This window comes from Sebastes fasciatus, chromosome 5 (genome assembly GCF_043250625.1).
Source record: "Sebastes fasciatus isolate fSebFas1 chromosome 5, fSebFas1.pri, whole genome shotgun sequence".
NCBI lineage: Eukaryota > Metazoa > Chordata > Actinopteri > Perciformes > Sebastidae > Sebastes > Sebastes fasciatus.
In genome coordinates, this window is record NC_133799.1 from 13,756,823 (window position 1) to 13,780,724 (window position 23,902).

The 23,902-nt window shown below is 39.8% G+C and overlaps 1 protein-coding gene across 4 annotated transcripts; it reads left to right on the forward strand.

Annotated features, from left to right (window-relative positions):
- The first annotated feature begins 12,835 nt into the window (after nt 1-12,835).
- Nucleotides 12,836-19,088, forward strand: LOC141767646 (uncharacterized). Of its 4 annotated transcripts, XM_074635145.1 has the most exons (16): nt 12,836-12,992; nt 13,101-13,229; nt 13,338-13,466; nt 13,575-13,703; nt 13,812-13,937; nt 14,418-14,897; nt 15,042-15,281; nt 15,426-15,791; nt 15,935-16,177; nt 16,214-16,273; nt 16,655-16,749; nt 17,566-17,607; nt 17,816-18,031; nt 18,120-18,297; nt 18,418-18,597; nt 18,688-19,088. In XM_074635145.1, exons 1-16 carry the CDS (start codon nt 12,926-12,928, stop codon nt 18,777-18,779), a joined length of 2,772 nt encoding a protein of 923 aa, XP_074491246.1. In that variant the 5' UTR covers nt 12,836-12,925; the 3' UTR covers nt 18,780-19,088. The 4 variants fall into 4 exon arrangements, with proteins under 4 accessions (XP_074491246.1, XP_074491245.1, XP_074491247.1 ...); XM_074635144.1 differs by having other exon boundaries at nt 15,935-16,273; XM_074635146.1 differs by lacking the exon at nt 15,935-16,177 and having other exon boundaries at nt 15,426-15,694; nt 16,180-16,273.
- The last annotated feature ends 4,814 nt before the right edge of the window (nt 19,089-23,902 follow it).

Genomic DNA, 23,902 nt, shown 5'->3' on the forward strand with positions numbered 1-23,902 from the left:
AGGCTGATGCGTTCATTTAGCCATCACAAATGCTGCCTCAGAAGACTTGATGAAACCTGGCACATCCAGTTAGAGTATAGATTCGGAGGGTGGTCTAAATGGAAACAGGGCTGGGGGAGGCTCTGCATTTAAAGTAGAGATGCTGCTAAGGTGTTTAAAATTCAGCTCTCAACTCTCCCAGACTCATGTGGTGGGATCTTGTCACTGTGAGTGTGCGTGGTTAGACTTTTCTAGATAACATCATCATTCAGTGCAGGTTTTCAGTGTTTGTCAGCTCCCTCCAGGCAGCCAGAGCTTTTTTTTGGAGAACAAGTCTCCATCAGATGAGCCTCAAACACGGATAAAAGTTTCTGATGATACAACCAAGTGAAGGCATGAGAGGTTAAATAACTATTCACTGCTAAATAATGTGTGCTATCACCAGTTTAAACAACAAAATGTGCAGCTTAAGTCTTCAATATAAACATAAGAGTGGCTGTTTTGACTCCTAATGCGGGGTTTCAAAGAAACCTCCCACTTGCATTCACTGGAGGCCGTCTGCACTCCATCACATCTGAAGGCATGGATGACATTCATGTACGCAAATCTGTAGATAAGAGGTTTAGAGATCCGAGGGCGACTTCCTGTGTGTCAGTGACTACGACGGCAAAAATGGCTTGAATGGCTTTGGTTCCGAGAAATCTTGTGAAGTGACATCAACTGCAGAACTACAGTATATTACCAAAACATACCAAAGAGATGAGAGAGGCAAACGATGCAAGAGTGGCAAGTCCAGGGTTCTCTGGATGAAGTATTTACTTGCTGCTATTTAGGAGACCATTTACATTATCCTTTTTGAAGCTGATTTGTCACCTCAATCCAGTGACGGCTATACTGTACCTGACAGAATTTACCCCATGCAGACAATTAAACAAATGTCAAGTTGTGGTTTCACGTGCGGTTATGTGCCGGACTATTTCTTGGCCAGGAGCAGTCACTGCCACTGCAACTTGTTGTTTTTACAATTTTCTGTATGAATTTAAAAAAAGGAGGTATAACGTATTAATTAGTTCGCTTTAAAGGTGTTGGTAGACAGATTTTGGTGGACAGAGCCAGGCTAGCTGTTTCCAGTCTTTGTGCTAAGATAAGCTAAGTTAACTGGCTGTTGGCTCCAGCGTAATATTTACCGTACAGACATTAGAGTGATATCGATCTCACATAACTCTCGGCAAGAAAGCAAATATGCCTAGTCCCCAAAATGTTGAACTATTCCTTTGATGTGAACATATAGCATCTCAACAAATGTTAATGGTTTGCTTTTGTCTGTCACAGCCTCACTCTGTAATTTTAGAGCATTTTCTATTATTATTCTTAGGGCTGCCGTCTAAACGTCGATGATTCAAATCATCAGTTGAGAAGCCCTCAATTTGACTTGTATTTTATCAATTTAATCACCGCACTTTTTTTTTTAGCTTTGTCATTGTACACAGAGCAACGCAGGATAACAGCATGGGAGGCTGTAAACCTTTACCAACTGAGACTTGTCTCACAATTACCCCAAACTACAAAACTAACTGTGATGGAAACAGAGAGAGGTGATGGAAACAGAGGGCAGTGTGACTGGTTTTGACTGAATACGGTATCCTGATTCAAAGTTTTATTACTTAAAGCTGGAGTGCGGAACTTTCGTCTCCCCTGACAAAGTCGCCACAGACACCAGACACCACAACTTCGGTATACTGGGAAATACAGAGAGCGTTCCCTGGCAGCGACAGGCTTAATCAGCATCGTGTGAACCCGTTTGGCAAGAGCTTGAATGAAAAATTCATATTTTGATATCTGTCCTGTCATGATTTTAACATGCCAAAAATAAACAAAAAGATTATAGTTGTGCTGCACTACTCAGTAAGCAGCGACCAAAGTATCTAAAAGCCTTCGCTTTTCAACCAAATTTAGTCCAGGCTACAATTCCATGACAACTGGGAAAACTCATGTGATAAGATCAAAATCTCCAGAAGAGCTACTAAATGGATATGGAGAAATTTTTTCACGTTTTCTCCAGTTTTTTTGAAACTATAAACATCTTTTGACCTGCTAATCACCAAATTCATGCTTACTGGGTGAGCTCATTCGGTATTTAACGTTGCTGTTGGTTGGTCTCTCAAAAATAGTTTTATATTTGTACCTGGTCTCTCTAGAGCAGTCATTCCCAAAGACTGGGTTGCAGGAGATTTAATTAAAATTAGATTAGTCTTTAGATTTAAATTAGTCTTTTATTTAACGTGTATATCTGCAGTACACCTTTGAACCACATGAGGAAGCCTGAATCTTCATATTGCTCTGATAATTGTCGTCTACTTATAACAATGAATGTAATATGAAAGGCTAGCATACATTCTGTTTGTTTCACTGATGAGAGGAAAAAACAAGAGCCTGTTAATTCCACATAAATGCATTTACTTGATCTCATTTCTAAAGTATTTAACATGTGTATACATTTTCAATAACACATGCATAAAACAAAGTGGTGATATCTCTTTGAAATGGTTGGTTTACCTATTCAAGATAATACAAGGTGATGTGGAAGTGGCAGTAAAAATGGTCAGGAACATTCATTTGTGCACAAATTCGCACGCTAAGGCCAATGGTGAATTGGATCGTGATGGTTTGTCATTTTTAAAAACTTGTTGGCCATTACGTCTGATGAGACAATAGTCCCTTTCACACAGCGATTCCGCAATACTACCGCAAAGAAGATCCGCCATTATGCCGGCTTTGCTTTTTCACACTGAACCATACAATAGATAATACTGTACAGCATCACAGGATCAAAAGACGCGTGGTGTTAAACACAACAGCATTGGCGTTTAGTGTTTGTGTGTGTGTTGTCCTGTTGTGTCGGCAGTCCCTTTTACACTGAAGTCAGCTCGGTTCTGTGACTACCCTCCTAACAACTCTATCCCCCCATTCAGCCTCCGTACCTTTTATACAGAACAGCGAGGCAGAATTACAGCGGCAACAGTCCCGCCTTGAACAGGCTGTGTGTGACAAGAGGCTAATGAATGATCCCTGAACCCATAAACTCTGTCCCACATTAACCAGTTTGTTTGCAGGGAGGAGAGACCTGAGAATAAATAGCAACAGTGTGTTTGTGTGTACTGTGTTTTATTGCTCATGTAAAATTACTGTGGGTAAATGAGAAGCTAAATAAACCCGTTTTTGTTGTTGATTAAATGGGCCAGTAAAGAGTCACAATGAAGAATAACAGCACTCATAATCCCAGTACAGATCTGTATGTTCTCAGTGTTACAATTTGAGTGTAATTGACGTTATTAGCCCGTAAATTAAAGCATACATTAGTAGTAGATTGAATATGACAACTAAATGAACCATACAAATAAATGGCTCCAGTGTGGCTGACCTTCAGAGTATCACACTTCATGTACGGTGTCATGTTATATAGCTTGGTTGTAATGGACGTCCACATTGATGTTCATTTTTATAGCATGTCCGCCAGGCCTTGTTTGCTATAAATTGTCCTGCAGCCCTGAATGTCAGCCCTGCTATAGCTCTCATACTGAGATACTATAAACACAGAGTGTAATCTCACACTTGACGTGTTTTTTAGGAAAGTGAAAATTGACAGGAGACTACCATAATTTCCACAGATTACTCTTCAGTAGTTAAAAGAAGAATTATCCTCTTGGTTTGACCAGAGGCTGACTAAGAGGTTATCTGTTTTTAGGTCAATAAAGACCGTACAAAAATCCTTACAATAGTGTCAGGTATACAGAAAGTGATAAGTACATGTCGGAAGGGTTTCAGTCCCCCATTCTTCTCTCAACCACTCTGCGTTCGAAAGGGAAATAACATAATTAGTCCTGCATTGATTTTGAATTATGTCAATTTTCTGGGAAATGTTCTGGGACAACCAGAAACAACAGCGGCAGTTGTTGATCTTGTAAGCGGTTAGTTATGTTAACCCATTTATACCCACAACTGAACTGCAACGGAGGTCATTGATCTGAAAACAGACATTTAGGGGGATTTTGGATGTTTCTCTGTAATATGACTCACAGTCCGTAGATGTCTGCTGAAACACTGCTGCCATTAAATATGATGATGCGATTAAGACTGGAAAGGGAAAAGCCATAAAGAAGAAGGAAGGCAGAAGGTATAATCAAATGTACTCAACAAACGGCTGAAATAAATATTTTAACGTCAAATCTAAAAGAACAAACTGACTCTACGGCATCATTACCCCTCACCATCATTTCATCTTCAAGAAAAAAATTCAACTGATATAGCCACCGAACAAACTGATAGATTTTCTGAACATATACTACCGTTAGCAGAGGTGTGCTTTGCCTATATGACAACCAGCCTTTAATTGTCTGCATCCTTGTTACAGCATGTATTGATCAAGGCAGCAGCATGGCCCTGTGGCTTTGAATATAAAAGGTCACGAGTGTTGCTGGGAGGAGATCGATCTACAGGGACAATGAAATTGTGCTTACGTTAGCACTATTTGGTGGACACTTGTATCCATATTGAGTACCTAGTTCATACATTTTTGGCAAGGGCTGCCTCAGTGAATTTTAAAGCCATGGTGCAGCGGCATTTTTTTTTAAATTTCAAAGTCATGGTTAGTAGCAAATATCAGAATCAAAATCCAAATTATTGGCCAAGTATGTTGACACCAGTCCAGTTTTCCATATACCAGATAACAAATAACAAATTCACAGAGGAATACAAAAATGTACAGCTAAGAAGGTAACAACCTAAACAAATACAAGCACCTCTACACATGTATCTATTATACAGGTAGGTGTATATATATTAGGGCTATCAATCGATTAAAATATACTTTTTTTTATCTATTCAAAATGTACCTTAAAGGGAGATTTGTCAAGTATTTAATACTTTTTTCGACACGGGAGTGGGCAAATACGCTTGCTTTGTGCAAATTTTACAGTATGTATATATTTATTTTTGGAAATCAATTAACAACACAAAACAATCACAAATATTGTCCAGAACCCCTCACAGGTACTGCATTTAGCATAAAAAATATGCTCAAATAATAACATGCCAAACTCAAGCCCAACAGGCAACAACAGCTGTCAGGGTGTCAGTGTGCTGACTTGACTATGACTTGCCCCAAACTGCATGTGATTATCATAAAGAGGATATGTCTGTAAAGGGGAGACTCGTGGGTACCCATAGAACCGTTTTCAGGTCAAGGGACCCCTTTGAAAATGCCCATGGCAGTTTTTCCTTGCTAAAATTTTGCGTAACTTTGGAGCGTTATTTAACCTCCTTTGATTGCGTTAATGCGTTTAAGAAATTAGTGGCGTTAAAACGAATTTGCGTTAACACATTATTATCGCGTACAACCAAACGTTGAATAAGACATTTTTCAAAATGTTAATATTAACTTTCATGAACTGAAAACACACTGTGGAAGGGTTAAAGTTCTAAGACGAAAACACGGACAACTCCCAGACCGGACAACGATGTGGTAGCGACCTGTCAATCACAAGGTAGCCACGCCCTAAAACATACCCTGCTTTGTGGTTTATTTGACTCTAAATGGGAGCATCATTTACTAAATGAACTTCATGCTGTATTGAAGAAGACTTGAAACTTGCGATTGAAGAAATGTGCAATAAATATTGTATAGATAATAAGTTAAAATAAGTAGTTTTACATCAATGTATTGAGAGTGTGACAATGAAAGGACATCATGCTATTGCACAGTATTTCTTACACTATAATATAAAGTACAGTAAAAAAGTGAGAGTAACCAACAATAACAAAAAACCAACAAAAAAACTTCCATGGGCTCTTGCATTTTAAAAAAAATCAGTGTATGTCATGAGCTTTGATCAGAAAAAAATCCACTTAATATGTCGCAAGAGGGTTGTTCAAATGCATTCACACCATGAACACAGTAAACGAAACTCCCCTTATACACATATATGTTGCAAATTTCAATTAGGAAGACAAATAGTTTGTACACAGCACAGCACGGGGGTCTGACAGCCATGATAGAAAATCTCATGAAAAACAAGAGAGATGCATTTTATGTACATGTACATACTTTTGTTTCTGTACAGATACGTTAGTGCTTGTGTGCTTTATGTTTCTGTATGTGAACACTTCGGTGGAGGTACACCGTAGCTATATGGCGTGGAGACCGTTGCATCGCTCAACATGACAAGCAAAGGTCAAACTTATGCATGTTCTTGACTTGGGGCTAAAATCTGTTCCAACACAACATGAAACATGCATGTAAATAGATCAAGCAGAAAATTGCCTCTTGTTTCTCATTATTACCCTCCATCTGCTGAGATTAATTATATCTATGCAATACGCCACGTGTTTGCACCGCCTCTTCAGAGAGAACAAGGTCCAACAGGAGTCCATCAGATCAGACAGCGGAATAAAGTATCTCTTGAGTAAGGAAATAAGTTGTCAGTGTTAACGCGGAGGAGATGGATGCGTCGGCAGGTCGAGCTGGAGGGGAATATTTTCCCTGCTCCTGACCCTGTCAAGGTGAGGCATCGCATCAATTATTTACACTCTGAGGTGTGTTGTGTTGTTGAGAGAACAGACAGAGCATATTCTGTTCTCCCTCTGTCTCAATCTGATGTTTCATTTGTTTCCCAGAAGTTCTCGTCTTTGCTTTTTGGAAATTCATCATCCGGTAAGTACCAAAAAAAAGAAAAACATCCCATCTGGATCACGTCCAACACGAGTCGCAGCACACGGCCCCTCTCTGTCCTCTCACATGAATCTGACCCTCAGTCATTCACACTGACTCACAGCCAACAGAGCAGCATGTTACCAGATACCGAGACCACTAACACAAACATTATGATTCATGTTGAATCAGATGACAACTCTGAGTGTCTTTAAAAAGGGACAGTTTGCAAACATGGGTGACTTGTTTATTAATCTTGGAGAAGAATCACAATTTAGCCCCCAGAATGAAAAATGCATTAGGTTTCGTTTGTCATAACAAGAGAATTATATAAAGCACGTCATGAAATGATATAACTACATGCCAGTGTCGTGTCAGTCACGTAGTTCAGTATATTAATATAAAATATATATATATAAAGCACAGTAAATATAATCAATATCCCCATTGCACTTATGACTAGCATTGCCAGAAACCAACAATAATGAGTGCATGAATACTGTGCTGACAATAAACTGTGAATGTCAATTAATTTAAACTTGAAAAACAAGAGGAAAGAAAATAACAGCTCCAGGGAAAGGCAGAACAAACTCAATGATTTTGTAAATGTGTTTCTGAGCCTGATCGTTAAGTTTTGCTATTTCCAGTGTACCTAGAAGCACAAGGCAAAGCCTTGTGCAAAGCACACTGGTCTATTATTCGATGGGCTTATTCTTCCGCTTCTTCTGCCTAAACTTTGCCGCGCTACTCCTCCGGCAGCGTTGCCAACACCTGTACAAAAAGTACATCAAAACGTGCGGAATGATCGGGAATCGTGTGCTATGACCTGACTAAGAGATTCGCGCAGCGGTTTCCGAGAAAATCGCGCGAAAGCGCGATTTTTTTGCTCCATTGGAATGCATTGAAAATCGACGTGAAGAGTGCTCATAAACACTCCTCTTTGGGGCCATACAGAGTCGCCATACTTTAATGTAGAAACGTGATTAAAAGTTTAAACGGGTCACGAGACTTGGGACTTTATTTGGCCAAATGGAAATTTTTTGATAGCTGGCACGGTTTTCACGAAATCGCAGTTTACGTTTTGTGAAATTTTCAGACCGTTTAAGATTTTATAATGGGTGTGTATTGAGTGGGTCGTTAAGGGCTAGAGTGTGTGACATCATCGCTAGAGTGCGGGAAAGCTTTGAAATCTTTTAAAAAATTTCCGAACAAATTGCTCTGTAGCCCACAATTGTCACTCTTCATACACAATTAATACATCAAAACATAGGTATTTTTGTGCCGGTCGCATTCATGTAGCTATGGAATCAGTCGGACTTACACGTTTGGCGAGACATGCCTGAACGTGACAGCAACTCCAGGCTAGGCTCCCATAGCGGCCCATATTAAATTTCACAGAATCTTTTGGATCAGAGAAAAAAGTTACTACTTTTCGAAACTGCCGCCGAGGTCACATTTTTGAAACTACAGACCCAAATGTCACACCATTTGTTCATCAGAGACTCCTAACTGGTCTCATGAACAATCTAAGCGATAGGAGTCACGGTTTCTGTCGTAGAAGCACTTTTATGACATGTACGTCTCTGGTTAACTCCTATTATCAGTTGTCTGACTGAGTGTACTAAGCAGTAGCCAATCACCATGGCAACGTTTCATTCCTGCTAGACAGACAGGTGAATCACATTAGCCAATCAGAGCAGCCTGACTAACACACACACATTTTATATGTAACTCTTATCAGCAAATAGGCCCACAGTTATAGGAGGAGCGAATCTCCTCCTATAACATTTAAACATTATAATTTAAACATTATAATATACATTTAAACATTATACTGTATATTATTGTATACACAGTCGTATACACAGTTATAGGAGGAGCAAAGCTCCTCCTATAACTGTGTATAGGCCTATAGAAGCGTACAGGCCTACAGTTAAAGGAGGAGATATTAAATAACAGTTAAAACTCTGGTTTTGGTCAACCAGAGTTGACCAAAACTCTGGTTTTGGTCAAAATAAACCATTAATTCATAGCATCAACAGATAGATATTCAGTTTGTTCAGTTCATTTCAGTTTTTTACCCCAAGAGTGACTCATTTTCTCAAACAAATCGATAGAGGATCTATGTTCACTTTGTTCAGTTCACTTATTTCGAGAGGAGTGACTCATCTTCTCGAACAAATCGATAGAGGATCTCTGAACAAGTCAACAGACCTAACATTTCTGACTCTGCATGGCGCTGTTGTGTGTGTTCGTGCGTGTGTTAATCTCCCGACAGAGGGCGCAGAGGACAGAAGCTGCGCGCAGTTTAAATGACACCAATAGGTTACTGTGTGTGTCACCTAGCATAGTTTTTATAGCATGACTAACTTGAGTTTTGAACTAATGTTTCCCGCCAGTAGGTGGCTAATCACGTGGGGTGTCTCCTTTAGTCACAGAGCAGTGTTAATGTGCATGTACGTTGTTTTGATTTCACATGTAAACAATGGTGTGCTATGACTGTTCTAAGAGATTCGCGTAGCGGTCTCCGAAAAAATCGCGCAAAAGCGCGATTTCTTTGCTCCATAGGAATGAGTGGCAAATCGACGTGAAGAGAGCACAAAAACACTCATCTTTAGGGCCATACAGAGTCGCCATACTTTAACGTAGAAAAATTATGAAAAGTTTAAACGGGTCACGAGACTTGGGACTTATTGGGCCTATCAACCCCCTTCTTATAACCTCACTATGGTCCTCAGACCCCCCCCAGCACCAGGCACACTGGTCAAAATTTCTTGCGAAATTTTCTAGTTTAAACATTATAATATACATTTAAACATTATATACATGCATTATACACAGTTATAGGAGGAACGAAAGAAAATACATTTTCAGATCACTAACCACTCAAAAACAACCACTGTTGTCTATTTTATCAGGTAGATGAATAAACCGTTTCTATATTCATACCAAACCATAAATACCAGTATATTATCAATTTTAAATACATAAAATATATTAATAAGACAACCATTTCTAGTCTCTTTGGTTCAATGTGCTCTGCAGCGTAATTTCAATCTGGCATTGCAGAACAGAAGCTGCCTATACACAGTTATAACTGTGTATAGGCCTACAGTAGCGTACAGGCCTATAGTTATAGGAGGAGCGAAGGAGCAGTGTTAATGTAAATGTACGTTGTTTTGATTTCAAATGTAAACTCACTTTCATTGGGCAGACTATGACCCAATGTGTAACCTGTTGCTAGGGCTCAGGGGGGCCCCAGCAACCAACCTTGACGATGTTTCCCGCCAGTAGGTGGCTAACCACTTGGGGTGTCTCCTTTAGTCATAGAGCAGTGTTAATGTAAATGTACGTTGTTTTGATTTCAAATGTAAACTCATTTTCATTGGGCAGACTATGAACCAATGTGTAACCTGTTGCTAAGGGTCAGGGGGGCCCCAGCAACCAGCCTGACGAATCAGAGCGAAGCTCCTCCTATAACATTTAAACATTATAATTTAAACATTATAATATAGATTTAAACATTATATACATACATTATATACACAGTTATAGGAAGAGCGAAGCTCCTCCTATAACTGTGTATAGGCCTACAGTAGCGTACAGGCCTACAGTTATAGGAGGAGCGAAGCTCTCTTTCCACTGTTCCAACAATCACAAAATCTGGTTTTGGTCAAAATAAACCCTTAATTCATAGCATCAACAGATAGATATTCAGTTTGTTCAGTTCAGTAACATTTCTGACGCTGCATGGCGCTGTTGTGTGTGTTAATCTCCCGACAGAGGGCGCAGAGGACAGAAGCTGCTCGCAGTTTAAATGACACCAATAGGTTACTGTGTGTCACCTAGCATAGTTTTTATAGCATGACTAATTTGAGTTTTGAACTAATGTTTCCCGCCAGTAAGTGGCTAATCACGTGGGGTGTCTCCTTTTTCAAATGTAAACTCACTTTCATTGGGCAGGAATGAACCAATGTGTCAGCTGTTGCTAGGGGTCAGGGGGGCCCCAGCAACCAACCTGACGATGTTTCCCGCCAGTAGATGGCTAACCACTTGGGGTGTCTCCTTTAGTCATAGAGCAGTGTTAATGTAAATGTATGTTGTTTTGATTTCAAATGTAAACTCACTTTCATTGGGCAGACTAATGCCACATTGGTTACACATGAACCAATGTGTAACCTGTTGCTAGGGGTCAGGGGGTCCCCAGCAACCAACCTGACGAATCTGATGACACCTCTCCAATTAAAGAACTCTCATTGGCTCTTTGTTTTGTGACCTTCACTTAAATACCGTCTTCACGTCTCCTTCTGCCTCTCTGACTTCTGTTTGAGGTGAGTCTCACGTTAACTGTGTATTTAGCTAGCTAGCTAGCTAGCTGTACAATTCAGCCTCACCGATTAGCATTTTAAGGTTGAACTTAATGAAAACATGTAAATGTCCTGTTTATTTGCTCGACAGGAATGAGTGGCAAATCGATGTGAAGAGAGCTCAAAAACACTCCTCTTTAGGGCCGTACAGAGTCGCCATACTTTAACGTAGAAAAAGCATTAAAAGTTTAACGGGTCACGAGACTTGGGACTTTATTGGGCCTTTCATCCACCTTCTTAAAACCTCACTATGGTCCTCAGACCCCCCCCCCCCCCAGCACCAGGCACACTGGTCAAAATTTCTTGCGAAATTTTCTAGTGAAGTCTTACTATTCCTCTTCCTATGGTTTTTCTTGCGAAATTTTCTAGTATTTATTACAATTAAGATAATAAGATAAAAAAATATACATATAATCTTTCGTGACTTCAATGGTCCATGAAAAGTAAAAGAAATTAAATATGATTAATTCAAAAATATTTAAAAATACACAGCCCCCGAAGTCCCACTTTTTTTTTTTTAATTAATGTTTTAAATAAAATCTTGTGCATACATGATGACAACTTATGCAACCAAAATATTAATAATGTCAAGATATTAAATAATATTTATTACAATTAAGATACGATTAAAAAAATACTTCAAGGGTCTGAAAAAAAGTAAAATAATATTGAAAAAATATAAAAAGAAATAATACAAATAAAATATAATATCATTTATAATATAATATTATATATTATATTATATTTATAATATAATTTACAAATAAAAAGAAATATAAACAATAAGATGCCAGAAAAACAGTAAGAAATTTATTCTATTTCTTTTTTTAGGACCAGGTATAACATCGCAGAAGTATATAGCTAATGGACGTAATGTTTAATGATCTATTTGCAGAAATGATATATAATAAATAATATTCATAACCATGTTTTCATTAGTGTATAATCACTATCACAATGTTATAATGTTTGTACACATATTATGGGATTTGGCTATGAAAAAGAATCCTAATCTGCAAGAAGCTGTTGTTTTAGTATTTGTTTTTGATTAAAGGTCCCATATCATGCTCATTTTCAGGTTCATACTTGTGTTTTGTGTTTCTATTAGAACATGTTTACATGCTGTAATGTTAAAAAAAAAAAAATATTTTCCTCATACTGTCTGCCTGAATATACCTGTGTTTACCCTCTGTCTGAAACACACTGTTTTTGTGCATTTCAACGGAATTGCAATGGAATTGCGTTGCTAGGCAACAGTTTGGGTCCATGTTTACTTCCTGTCAGCTGATGTTATTCACAGCCACTGATACAGGAAATAAACTGGGACACATTTAGAATATTTATGTTTAAAACCATGTAATGGTCTAAATATTGTATATTTGTGACATCACAAATGGACAGAAATCCTAACGGCTTGTTTCAAACGCACAGTTTCTGAATACAGGCTGTGTGCATTTCTCCTTATATTGAGCGTTTTGATAGTTTAACAGTATTTATCTATCACTTAACCCTGCTTTATAATATAAAAGACATGAAAATCTCACTTTTTACAATATGGGACCTTTAAATACATTTATTGGTTTAGATTTGACTTGACATCATGCATTCTAAGAGTAGAACTGTACAACAGTAGAATGTTGTGAGGTCATGAGGAAGTTGTGATGTCATGAAGCAGTTGTGATGTCATAAAGGAGTTGTGAGGTCATGAAGCAGTTGTGATGTCATAAAGGAATTGTGAGGTATTAAAGGAATTGTGAGGCCAACATTCCGGAGAAAACTCTTGATACCAACCAGAATCTCTCATCAATCTCATTTCAACGGTGAACTTCGAATCTTCGACATTTCAACGGTGAACCATTACTGTTTGAGAGCCATGCCTTACAAGTTAAGAACAAGATTAGTAAGGACTCCTGAGCGTCCGTCCTCCAGTAGAAATCTGGGTAAGTAGCGATACCAAAATCCTGACGAGAACTGCAGTCTCTCTTACTTTAATATCCATATGATTTAGCTGCTGGGCTAATGATTACTAATGCTGCTTCTTCCTTAAGTCTGTCAGACAGTAGATCCCATCCAGGACATTTCAACGGTGAACCATTACCGTTTGAGAGCCATGCCTTACAATTTAAGAACAAGATTAGTAAGGACTCCTGAGCGTCCGTCCTCCAGTAGAAATCTGGGTAAGTAGCGATACCAAAATCCTGACGAGAACTGCAGTCTCTCTTACTTTAATATCCATATGATTTAGCTGCTGGGCTAATGATTACTAACGCTGCTTCTTCCTTAAGTCTGTCAGACAGTAGATCCCATCCAGGACATTTCAACGGTGAACCATTACCGTTTGAGAGCCATGCCTTACAATTTAAGAACAAGATTAGTAAGGACTCCTGAGCGTTCGTCCTCCAGTAGAAATCTGGGTAAGTAGTGATACCAAAATCCTGACGAGAACTGCAGTCTCTCTTACTTTAATATCCATATGATTTAGCTGCTGGGCTAATGATTACTAACGCTGCTTCTTCCTTAAGTCTGTCAGACAGTAGATCCCATCCAGGACATTTCAACGGTGAACCATTACTGTTTGAGAGCCATGCCTTACAATTTAAGAACAAGATTAGTAAGGACTCCTGAGCGTCCGTCCTCCAGTAGAAATCTGGGTAAGTAGTGATACCAAAATCCTGACGAGAACTGCAGTCTCTCTTACTTTAATATCCATATGATTTAGCTGCTGGGCTAATGATTACTAACGCTGCTTCTTCCTTAAGTCTGTCAGACAGTAGATCCCATCCAGGACATGCTGGACAACAGGTCAGGTGGAAACCAGAGGGCCACCAAGAGAAAGTCTGACGAGAGCCATGAAAGAGCCATCAAGACTAGCAGGACAAGTCAAGGTTAGATGATATAGAAAGAACCTCAGGGGCTATTTTTTTAAAGTCCGGGTAACGTAAAAATAGCAACACAACTACTTGGTTAGATTTAGGAAAAGATTGACTTAGTTGGGTTTAGGTAACAAAACTACTTGCTCAGGTTTAGGAAAAATATACAAACAGTACATACTGTATACACATACAGTATATAGTGTGACTGGGTCGGTCCGGCTTGTCTCTGCCATGCTATATACACCTGGGTGCTAATAACATCTGCCCTAAAAATATCACCAAGTATAAAAAAATTTGGTTTAAAAATCATGAAAAAATGAGTGTTAAGTGTTATAAGTCTGGCCGAACCACTCTAGTTTTTATATAGTGTTAGGGAAAGGGTTATGCTAAGGATGGCTCCAGTGGTGAAAAGCAGTCTAAATCCACAATTCAGTACTATATAGTTCAGTCTTTTCACATGTTTTCAGCACTAAGTTTCTAACATGTGTTTAGGAAACTTTAACTCCGCTGAGGATGCTGGGACATCGACACCCGCCTGCGCCAGCATTAGCTCCAAATCTGAGGAGAAGAAGGGCAGGAAGAGGAGGTTCGAGGACACAGAAGCATACGGGAAGAGGAAAAGAACGTTCATGAGTCCCAATGAGGGCACCAGCTACCAGGCCACCACTGAGACCACCCCTGAGGCCATCCCTGAGACCATCCCTGACGCCATCCCTGAGGCCACCCCTGAAACCTCCTTCAGGTCCGGATCTGATACCTTCATCAGCACCAACTCTGAGGAGAAGAAGGGCAGGAAGAGGAAATCTGAGGACACAGGAGAATACGGGAAGAGGAGAAAAACGCCCCTCAGTTCCGGTACGGACACCAGCTACCAGGGCACCAATGATACCACCACTGAGTCCACCCCTGAGACCATCCCTGAGACCACCTCCAGTGATGAATTTGACACCTCCTCCACACAAAACAGCAGAGGTGAGTAGAGATAGAAATATGTGAAACATTGATGAAGTGTGAGTTCTATCAGTAAATTCAGTTGAGTTTACTCTTCGTGAGGAATACTACTAGCCTAGGAAGACTGTTTCAGCACTTATTTTCTAACATGTATAATGTGTTTAGGAACCTTTTACCCTACTGGGGATGCTGGGAAATCGGCACCCGCCAGCACCAAATCTGAGGAGAAGAAGGGCAGGAAGAGGAAGTCTGAGGAAACAAAAGCATCCGGGGAGAGGACAAGAACGTTCCTACGTCCGAGTGAGGGCACCAGCCACCAGGCCACCACTGAAACCACCCTTGAGCCCATCCCTGAGACCTCCTTCAGTTACGGATCTGACACCTTCTTCTCAGAAGACAGCGGAGGTGAGTAGAGATAGAAATACGTGAAACATTGATGAAGTGTGAGTTCTATCAGTAAATTCAGTTGAGTTTACTCTTCGTGAGGAATACTACTAGCCTAGGAAGACTGTTTCAGCACTTATTTTCTAACATGTATAATGTGTTTAGAAATCTTTGACTCCGCTGAGGATACTGTGTCATGGATACCCGCCAGCACTGACTCTGAGGAGAAGAAGAGCAGGAAGAGGAAGTCTGAGGACACAGAAGACTACGGGAAGAGGAGAAGAACGTCCCTCAATCCCAGTGCGGACACCAGCTACCCCTGGTACCAGGCACCCCTGCACTACCTCTCGTACCCATTTCCTTTTCTTTTTAATCGCTTTTTTCCATCCATCCCTGAGACCATCCCTGAGACCATCCCTGAGGCCATCCCTGAGGCCACCGCTGAGACCACCCCTGAGGCCATCCCTGAGGCCACCGCTGAGACCTCCTTCAGTTACCGATCTGACACCTTCTTTACAGATGACAGCGGTGGTGAGTAGAGATAGAAATATGTGAAATGTTGATGAAGTGTGAGTTCTATCAGTAAATTCAGTTGAGTTACTCTTCATGAGGAACACTACTAGCCTAGGAAGACTGTTTCAGCACTTATTTTCTAACATGTATAATGTGTTTAGATATCTTAGACTCCGCTGAGGATGCTGTGTCATGGATACCCGCCAGCACTGACTCTGAGGAGAAGAAGAGCAGGAAGAGGAAGTGTGAGGACACGGGAGACTATGGGAAGAGGAGAAGAACGTCCCTCAATCCCAGTGCGGACACCAGCTACCCCTGGTACCAGGCACCCCTGCACTACCTCTCGTACCCATTTAATTTTCTTTTTAATCGCTTTTTTCCATCCATCCCTGAGACCATCCCTGAGACCATCCCTGAGGCCACCGCTGAGACCACCCCTAAGGCCACCAGTAGCGACTCTGACACCACCTTCCCAGAAGCCACTCTGTTTCACAACAGAGGTGAGTAGAGATAGAAATACGTGAAACATTGATCAAGTGTGAGTTCGATCAGTAAATTCAGTTTAGTTTATTCTTCATGGGGCGTACTACTAGCCTGGGAAGACTGTTGTATAATGTCTAGTGGATGTTGATAGGCAGATCTTGTTACCTTTGGACAGAATCAGACTGTTCACAGTCTTGATGCTAAGCTAAGCTTAACCGTCTGCTGGCTCAAAAGGTCATATCGTTCCTCTAAGTTTTAGTCTTGGCTTTTCAATTTATATTGGTAATAGGATTTGATTTTAAATTAGTAATTGTTACTGTAGTATTAGGGGTTAGTTTAGAAGTGGAAAGAAAGTTCTGAACAAGTACGGTCAAAGTGTTTGTGTTTTGTTTCTGCAGCTGACTTTGAGGCGAAATATGAGGAAGAGGGAATGCTGGGTGAAGGAAGCTTCGGAGCAGTCTTTGCTGGCCACCGCAAGGACGACCATCTGCCTGTAAGTTACACACACACACACACACACACACACACACAGAATCCATGATTCATGTATCCGCTCTGTATGTAGTCAACGTATCCTCATACAACGGTTCATATGATACTGTATTTTACAAAAAGTTATTCCTACTTTTCATTGCGCTTTCCTACGAATGTCCAGCAACACGTGACGCATGTGTCAATTTCTGCTCCAGTCTTTTCAAAATAAAAGTTAGATTTAGGAAAAGATCGACTTGGGTAGGTTTAGGCAACAAAACTTTTTAGTTAGGTATTGGAATTTGTTTGGGTTAAAATAACACCAGGAGAGGCTTAATTTAAGTACAGAAGTTACATGAGAAAAACTACTTAGTTATGTTTAGGTAAAGATCGACTTAGTTAGGTTTAGGCACCAAAACTACTTAGTTAGGTTTAGATAACACAACTACTTAGTTAGGTTTAGACAAAACAAATACTTAGTTAGGTTTAGACAACACGGTTTGGGTTAAAATAATTCCGGAAGTGGCGTAACTTAAGTAGCGAAGTTACATGACAAATCAACGTTGACTTCAGGTTTCACGTGGGGTACGAACACCGGCCTATTGGGGAAATTCCGGTAATTTTTGACCCACCCATAGACCCCGTTCCCTCCCTGCGCGGCAGTTGTCGCTCTTTATACTTCGTGGTTCACAATTACGTGGATTACATACAAATTGATTTTGTGGGATATATATATACGAATGACAGTGCATTACTTTTTGTAGGTATAGCTACGAAGGGCGTATGAGAACAGCCTCATGTAGTATAAGCTGACCAAATGTCTGTTTCTGTCCCGTAGGTGGCCATAAAGCGTATCCGCGAGTTTCTTTACACAACAGTGGTAAGAGATTTGTTTTTCATCCTAATACCAACACATTATTTAAATCATTTGAGTAACATTTATTTTTAGTTATTTTTATTCTGAGTACAAAGGGAACATGTTCCTCTTGTACCTCATACAATCTAATAGTTAAAATACTGTTAACTTTTGTATACATGTGTATATTAAGGTTTCATTATTTGCTTTCTCTTTCACTCCATATCTTTAGGATTTGAATGGGGAAGTTACAGATCTCCCTACAGAGGTGGCGCTGCTGCTGTACCTCAATCCAGCAGGAGCAGGAACCAGTGCCGTGGTGGGCCTGCTGGACTGGTACAATCTGGACAATGAGCTGATTCTCGTCCTAGAGAGACCTGTCCCCTGCATGGATCTCTATGACTATTTGGTGTCCATACAGTCATCAATACAGGAGGACATGGGCCGGGTAAGCAGTTGATGACATGTGTGTTTCTGTATGTGTGTCCACGCCAACCGTGTCACACAGTCTTCATGTCTCTTTCTTTCTCCCCCAGATCATAACAAAACAACTGGTGGAAGGTCTCCAAGAGGTCCACTCCGGAGAAGTTTTCCACAGGGACATCAAGATGGAAAACATTCTCATCGAAACCGGTTCTGATGTCCCACGTGTCTGGATCATTGACTTTGGCTCTGGCGAATTTCTGACAGAGGAGAGGTACACTGAAAATGAAGGTAGGCTGTCGTTCTTATGGTCCTGTTCTCTGAAACAACCCAGCATCTTTGCCGTCTCTGTCCTGTACTCCCGTCCCTCATCCATTAACCTTTGTCTCTGTGTGGCTGTATGTATTGTAGGTACCCTGTTATACACTACTCCTGAGTATATCCGACGTGGGTGGTCCACGCCTGAAGCTACCACTGTGTGGCAGCTCGGTGCGGTGCTGTTTGAGATGCTGCATGATGGGGTGACCCCCTTCCATAACCCCCGTGACATCATCAATGCAGTCCCTGACATCCGTGACACTCTTTCCTACAGTAAGACATGCAGTAGAATACAAGCACACACATAAACACACAAAGAGTACAGCATTTGTATTTAAACATGATTCCTGTTGGTCTGTCCAGATTGCCAAGATTTTATAGCACGCTGTATGGACAAGAGCCCAGAGGCCCGACCCACCCTGGAGACTCTTAAGCACCACCCCTGGCTCGTGTGAGCTGTGGTCCTGAGGGATCCAGTCTGATGTGATACAGACTGGACCTCTCGGACCACGGATGGATCCCTGAAGACCACGGAAGGACCTCGTCCAGGGTTAACGCTGCTGTAGTCCCCATATGTGGCTCCCATTGCACTCTCTCTTGAAGCAGTAGAAATCAGACCGAGAGGCTGGTGGCGTCAATCTCTAGTAGGGCTGTGACGGGGAGGAAAATTTCTTGTGACAACATGGGTGTTACCGATTACACCAGAGATTTTACAGGAAAAGATGACGGTCATCATGTGTAGCCGCTTACTTTGATCTTTACCTTCAGGTGGCTGAGTGACTAGCCTCTCCGGTAGAACTTTTGCTGCGGAGCCGCTGGGGTGTACCCGGCGCCGCTCCGCCGCGCACACCAGCTGTGACCGCTCCGTCCTCCTCTTAGCATTGGGTATAAATCTGAAATTTAAACCGTGTTTGCTTTCCTCTGCCATCTCTCGGTCTTTCAACTCTCTCCCGTCCCGTGTGTGTGAAATCTGACTCCTGCTACTCTGTATGGAGCAGATGCATCGGTCGTCCGACTATCTATTGACAACCTGCCGCTGCAGGTGTGGGTGGCGGGTATGTAATGTAATGTGCCCGACCACCGTGTAACACTGGTAACACGGACTACCGCGACAAGCCATAGTGATTATAGGCCTACGTTCATGCTTCAAACACCCAGCTGTCCGTGGAGAGGGGATATCTCTTTGAATTGCCTTTTCCGAGGTTTCTTACCGAGTTTTTCCTCGTTTTCTTAGAGAGCTGGAGCTGGGTTGAGAGTGCACGGGATAATGTACAGCGAGCCGGTCATTGTTGTCCCGCTAGCTGTACATTATCCCGCTTATTACATGGCTACTTACTTAAGAAATCACTAATTTGAGACAAAAATGGTCCTCCACAGTCCGACATCAGAACTGCGTCCATAGCAAAGGTCTGCTATGAAGAAATAACAGACCGTAGCCGTGTAATAATGGGGTTTTATTTTATACATGGGGCTACAAATAAAAATGACTTGAAGTGAATTAAAAATGTCTACAGGGTGGAGGTGCAGTGGTGATCACTGTCACCTCACAGAAAGAAGGCTTGATAAATAAATAATGCCTCATTCCTCATAACAACTTCTTGACACAATGATTTATTTGTACTATTACATCTTAATGTTTTTGAAGAAAGGGTTGCTGTACTGGATTGCATGAGATTGTCCATGTGTTCATGATAAATTGCAGTTAAGATCAGCGGGACTAGCTCACAACATTCAGTATTTGGATGGATGTGCAGTGACTTTGATGTTTGAACTACAGGTCATGTGATAAATGGGACCCAGAAAGACTATTTTACAATCACGTCTTTACAAAAAATAACTGCTGGAAAATTATTGAGAGGCCTGAAGCCACAAAGAATGATAAAAAGCTTGTTAACAAGAGTTGGTACAGTAGAATAAATAACAAATGAAGGACTGGTTTTCAATATACTGTAATAGAAGAGGGCATAACAGCAGCCCACGAAAGGAAACATCTAAAGTACTCAAAGCTGGCGGCGGAACACCAAGAGGCTGGCTGGAAAGCAAAGGTTTATCCCGTGGAGGTCGGATGCCGGGGATTTGTCAGCAAAGCAGTAGTCCAACTGTTCCGTGGTGCTGACGGGATGACGCGGTCAAACCTGCGGAAAGCTGTGAAGGAGCTAGGAGAGTGTAATATTTCATATAACATTTTATAGATTATATTTATGATTAGTTCGACAAGAGAAACAAAAATCTGGTTCACGTTTGTCTTAAAAACAGTGCAGTAGGCCTTTATTTTAAACATGGTAGTGCTTTTCTTGCATACATCGTTAGGGATCTGTCGCACGATTCAGTATGGCCACGGATAAAACAATCCATAACATGAAACGATTCATAAAACAATTATCGCTGCCATTTTATAGCAGATAGAGCAACATTTTTACATAAATTATATCACCTTGGAAAAGAAAATATGTCACTGAGTTCTTGCACTCTGATGCAGAAGCATGCACTGCAGATGTTAATATTTCTGGAATAGGTGAACAGCTGGACCCAACAACTTCATTTCCATTATTAATAAGTTTTTTTTTGTTTTGTTTTCTTGTATGAAGTCAAAGTTTACATGGTCATTTACAGATTGATTTTCATGACAGCTGAAGTACCGCGGTGTTGGGTAGCATTTTTTCCATTCAGTCGTGACTCAGCACAGATATGTACACTGATTTTGGTCTGGGCCGGTACGCGGACATGTTCCGTCAAAGTGAAATATTGCTCGCAATCTGCCATGAGATTCAGGAGATTTGTGAATAACAATAGGAGGAAAAACAATCTGTTAAACAATAAAAAAAATGTCAAATTAAAATGTATAAAAACTAAAATGTGTAAGATCACACAGACTCAAAAAACTCACATGGATTAGAAATCGATTACACACAATTAAAAATCATCCAACCATTTCTTGTGCAAAAATATTTTCCTTAAGGAATGATAACTATTATGACAAAATGTGGTGGCACATTGATATTTCCTTTCTCAAAGGATAAATATAAAAATATATTTTGTGTATCTGTTTATATGTATTACATATAAATGAAATATATGTGAAATACTGGCTGAAACTAAACCAAACCTGTGATCACTGATTATTGATTGGGAACATACATATGTAAATTGTTTGTAATGTACGATGTTGTATTATGCGATTTTATGTATGATGTGCTATTCCTTATTTTTTTTAATTTATTTTCTTTTTCTTAAAAGCCTAACCAGGGACAAGGTCTGCAAATTAGCTATGGCTAGAAGTCCTATATATACGTTGCATCGGTTGCACTTTAATTAAGTGTAACAATGCCTATGTATTGTCCCTGTCAAATAAACTAATAAATAAATTAAATAAAAACATACTCTGATGGTTAAAATTCATAAAAGTTGATTTTTGTATTTATTTATTTTTAATAAAAAGTGAACATAGTTGCAGAAACACACATAATATTCATTACAACTGAACAAATAGAAAATATTGGATATCAACCCTTCAAAATGAGCTGTCCATCTCAAGGCCTGAGCCATGATGTAGGTCAGTTATTAATTATTATAATATAATTTACTGCAAATGCTGCAACTGGATTTTGGAGGTTTCATTATGTTTATTTAGACAAACTCGGGTCCGAGATTCAGATTTCCAAAAATTAGGTGCAAGTTTTCATCAATCCCATGTATCCCAATAAGTGCCTTTAATTCTAATTAGAGCTGCAACTAACAATTATGTTCATTGTCGATTAATCTGTCGATTATTTTCTCGATTAATCGATTAGTTGTTTGGTCTATAAAATGTCAGAAAATGGAGAAAAATGTTGATCAGTGTTTCCCAAAGTCCAAGATGACGTCCTCAAATGTCTTGTTTTGTCTACAACTCAAAGATATTAAGTTTACTGTCATAGAGGAGTAAAGAAACCAGCAAATATTCATATTTAAGAAGCTGGGATCAGAGAATTTTGACTTTTTAAAAAAAAAAAAATGACTTAAACCGATTTATTGATTATCAAAATATATGTTGGGGATTAATTGAATCGTTGCAGTCTAATGCATTAAAACTGTCTCTTATTTTTCTTATCTTCATTCTTTGTGTTGCAGCTTTTTTTGTTTTTATCATACACCCTTTATTTTATTCTGAGTTAGGTACAGCACTTTAAATGTCTTCAATTGTCTTAGTGTGTTTTACTGTTTCATGGTTGTGTTTTTATGCTTTTTGCTGCTCTTGTGGGACGATAAAGATCTTGAACTGAACTGTACTTATACACATATCTTAGACTTGCAGTAGGCTCTCTAGCTTTCTGAACCTTAAAAGCGAAGAAAGCTCTTTACTCAAGAAAATGGTCTTGTACCAACTGTACCAGATCATCAGAGGACTTTTCGTTCGGTTTCTAAAATGTCTCTGACACACACTGGTACTTAAGAAACACATTCACTCTCTTGGTGATGGCGTTGTGAAGATTGAAAGGATCCTGATGCTGAGCTGTAATGCACAAAATCTGTGCCAGGGACATGAGACCCTCTTGCAATTTAAACTACGTAATGAAAACCCAAAAGATGTGATTTTTATTCCATTTCTGAGCAGTAGAAGAACCCCAGAGGTCTTGATTTTTTGGAAGAGGATGCAAATGGGACAAAATTGGTTTTGCGCCACAAGCACATTGATGGACATCCTCCTGAGAGAGCCCATCACAACACCTGGATTTGCACATCAAAAGCTGGCAGGGGCTGTTATCTCTGCGGGGGTGTTACCTGCTGTTTACCTGAGCTGTTGTGCCATTCATCACCCTGCTGCTATCTGCTTTATTCCTGCTGCAAGCATTATGAAAAAAAGATAAATCTGCATTAGCTGTTTGGGGCAATTACACTGTTAAACTCAGGCAGTTTGAGTCACATAAAAAATGTAATTACAACACAAAATAATGAAACAACCATAAACATTTGATGATATCCAACAGTGTTTGAGTATCTGAGGTGTAATAATCCTTAATTATCTCTCAGACATTGTAAAGTACAGTCAAGCTGTTGTCGATTGGGTAAGTCTGCAGAATATATTCAAGATTCAAAGGATTTTATTTGTCAAATATGTGCAGTAAAATACCGGGCATACTCTTCAGGCTGTGCTAAAAATGTTAGTGTGAGATGAGGAATAATGATAAAACAATATGAGTAAAAAAAAAGAAAAGAAAAAGAAATATAAAGGGTAAAAATTAAAAGATAAAAATGTATAATTATATATAAAGTGTATTTTGACCCAGCTGTTTAATTTTTCTAGTATATAAAAAATTAAAAACTATAAAGTTGTAAAGCAAACCACAATAAAAATCCTTTAATATAAATATATCTGTACTATACTATGGACTTTTCCTAAAGTGTATTGTGTATTTGCAGACGGATTTGTAGATAAAGTGAATTATGGTCATAACTTATTAAGGTTATCCAGTTTCTTAAAGAGCACTGTGGTGGAGAGAACAGCTAACATACATATTATGATATTAATATATATGATGAAATAATTATATATAAAGCAGAGAAGTCAGCGGAGGCTGAGCGCAGTCTCTTGTAGTGT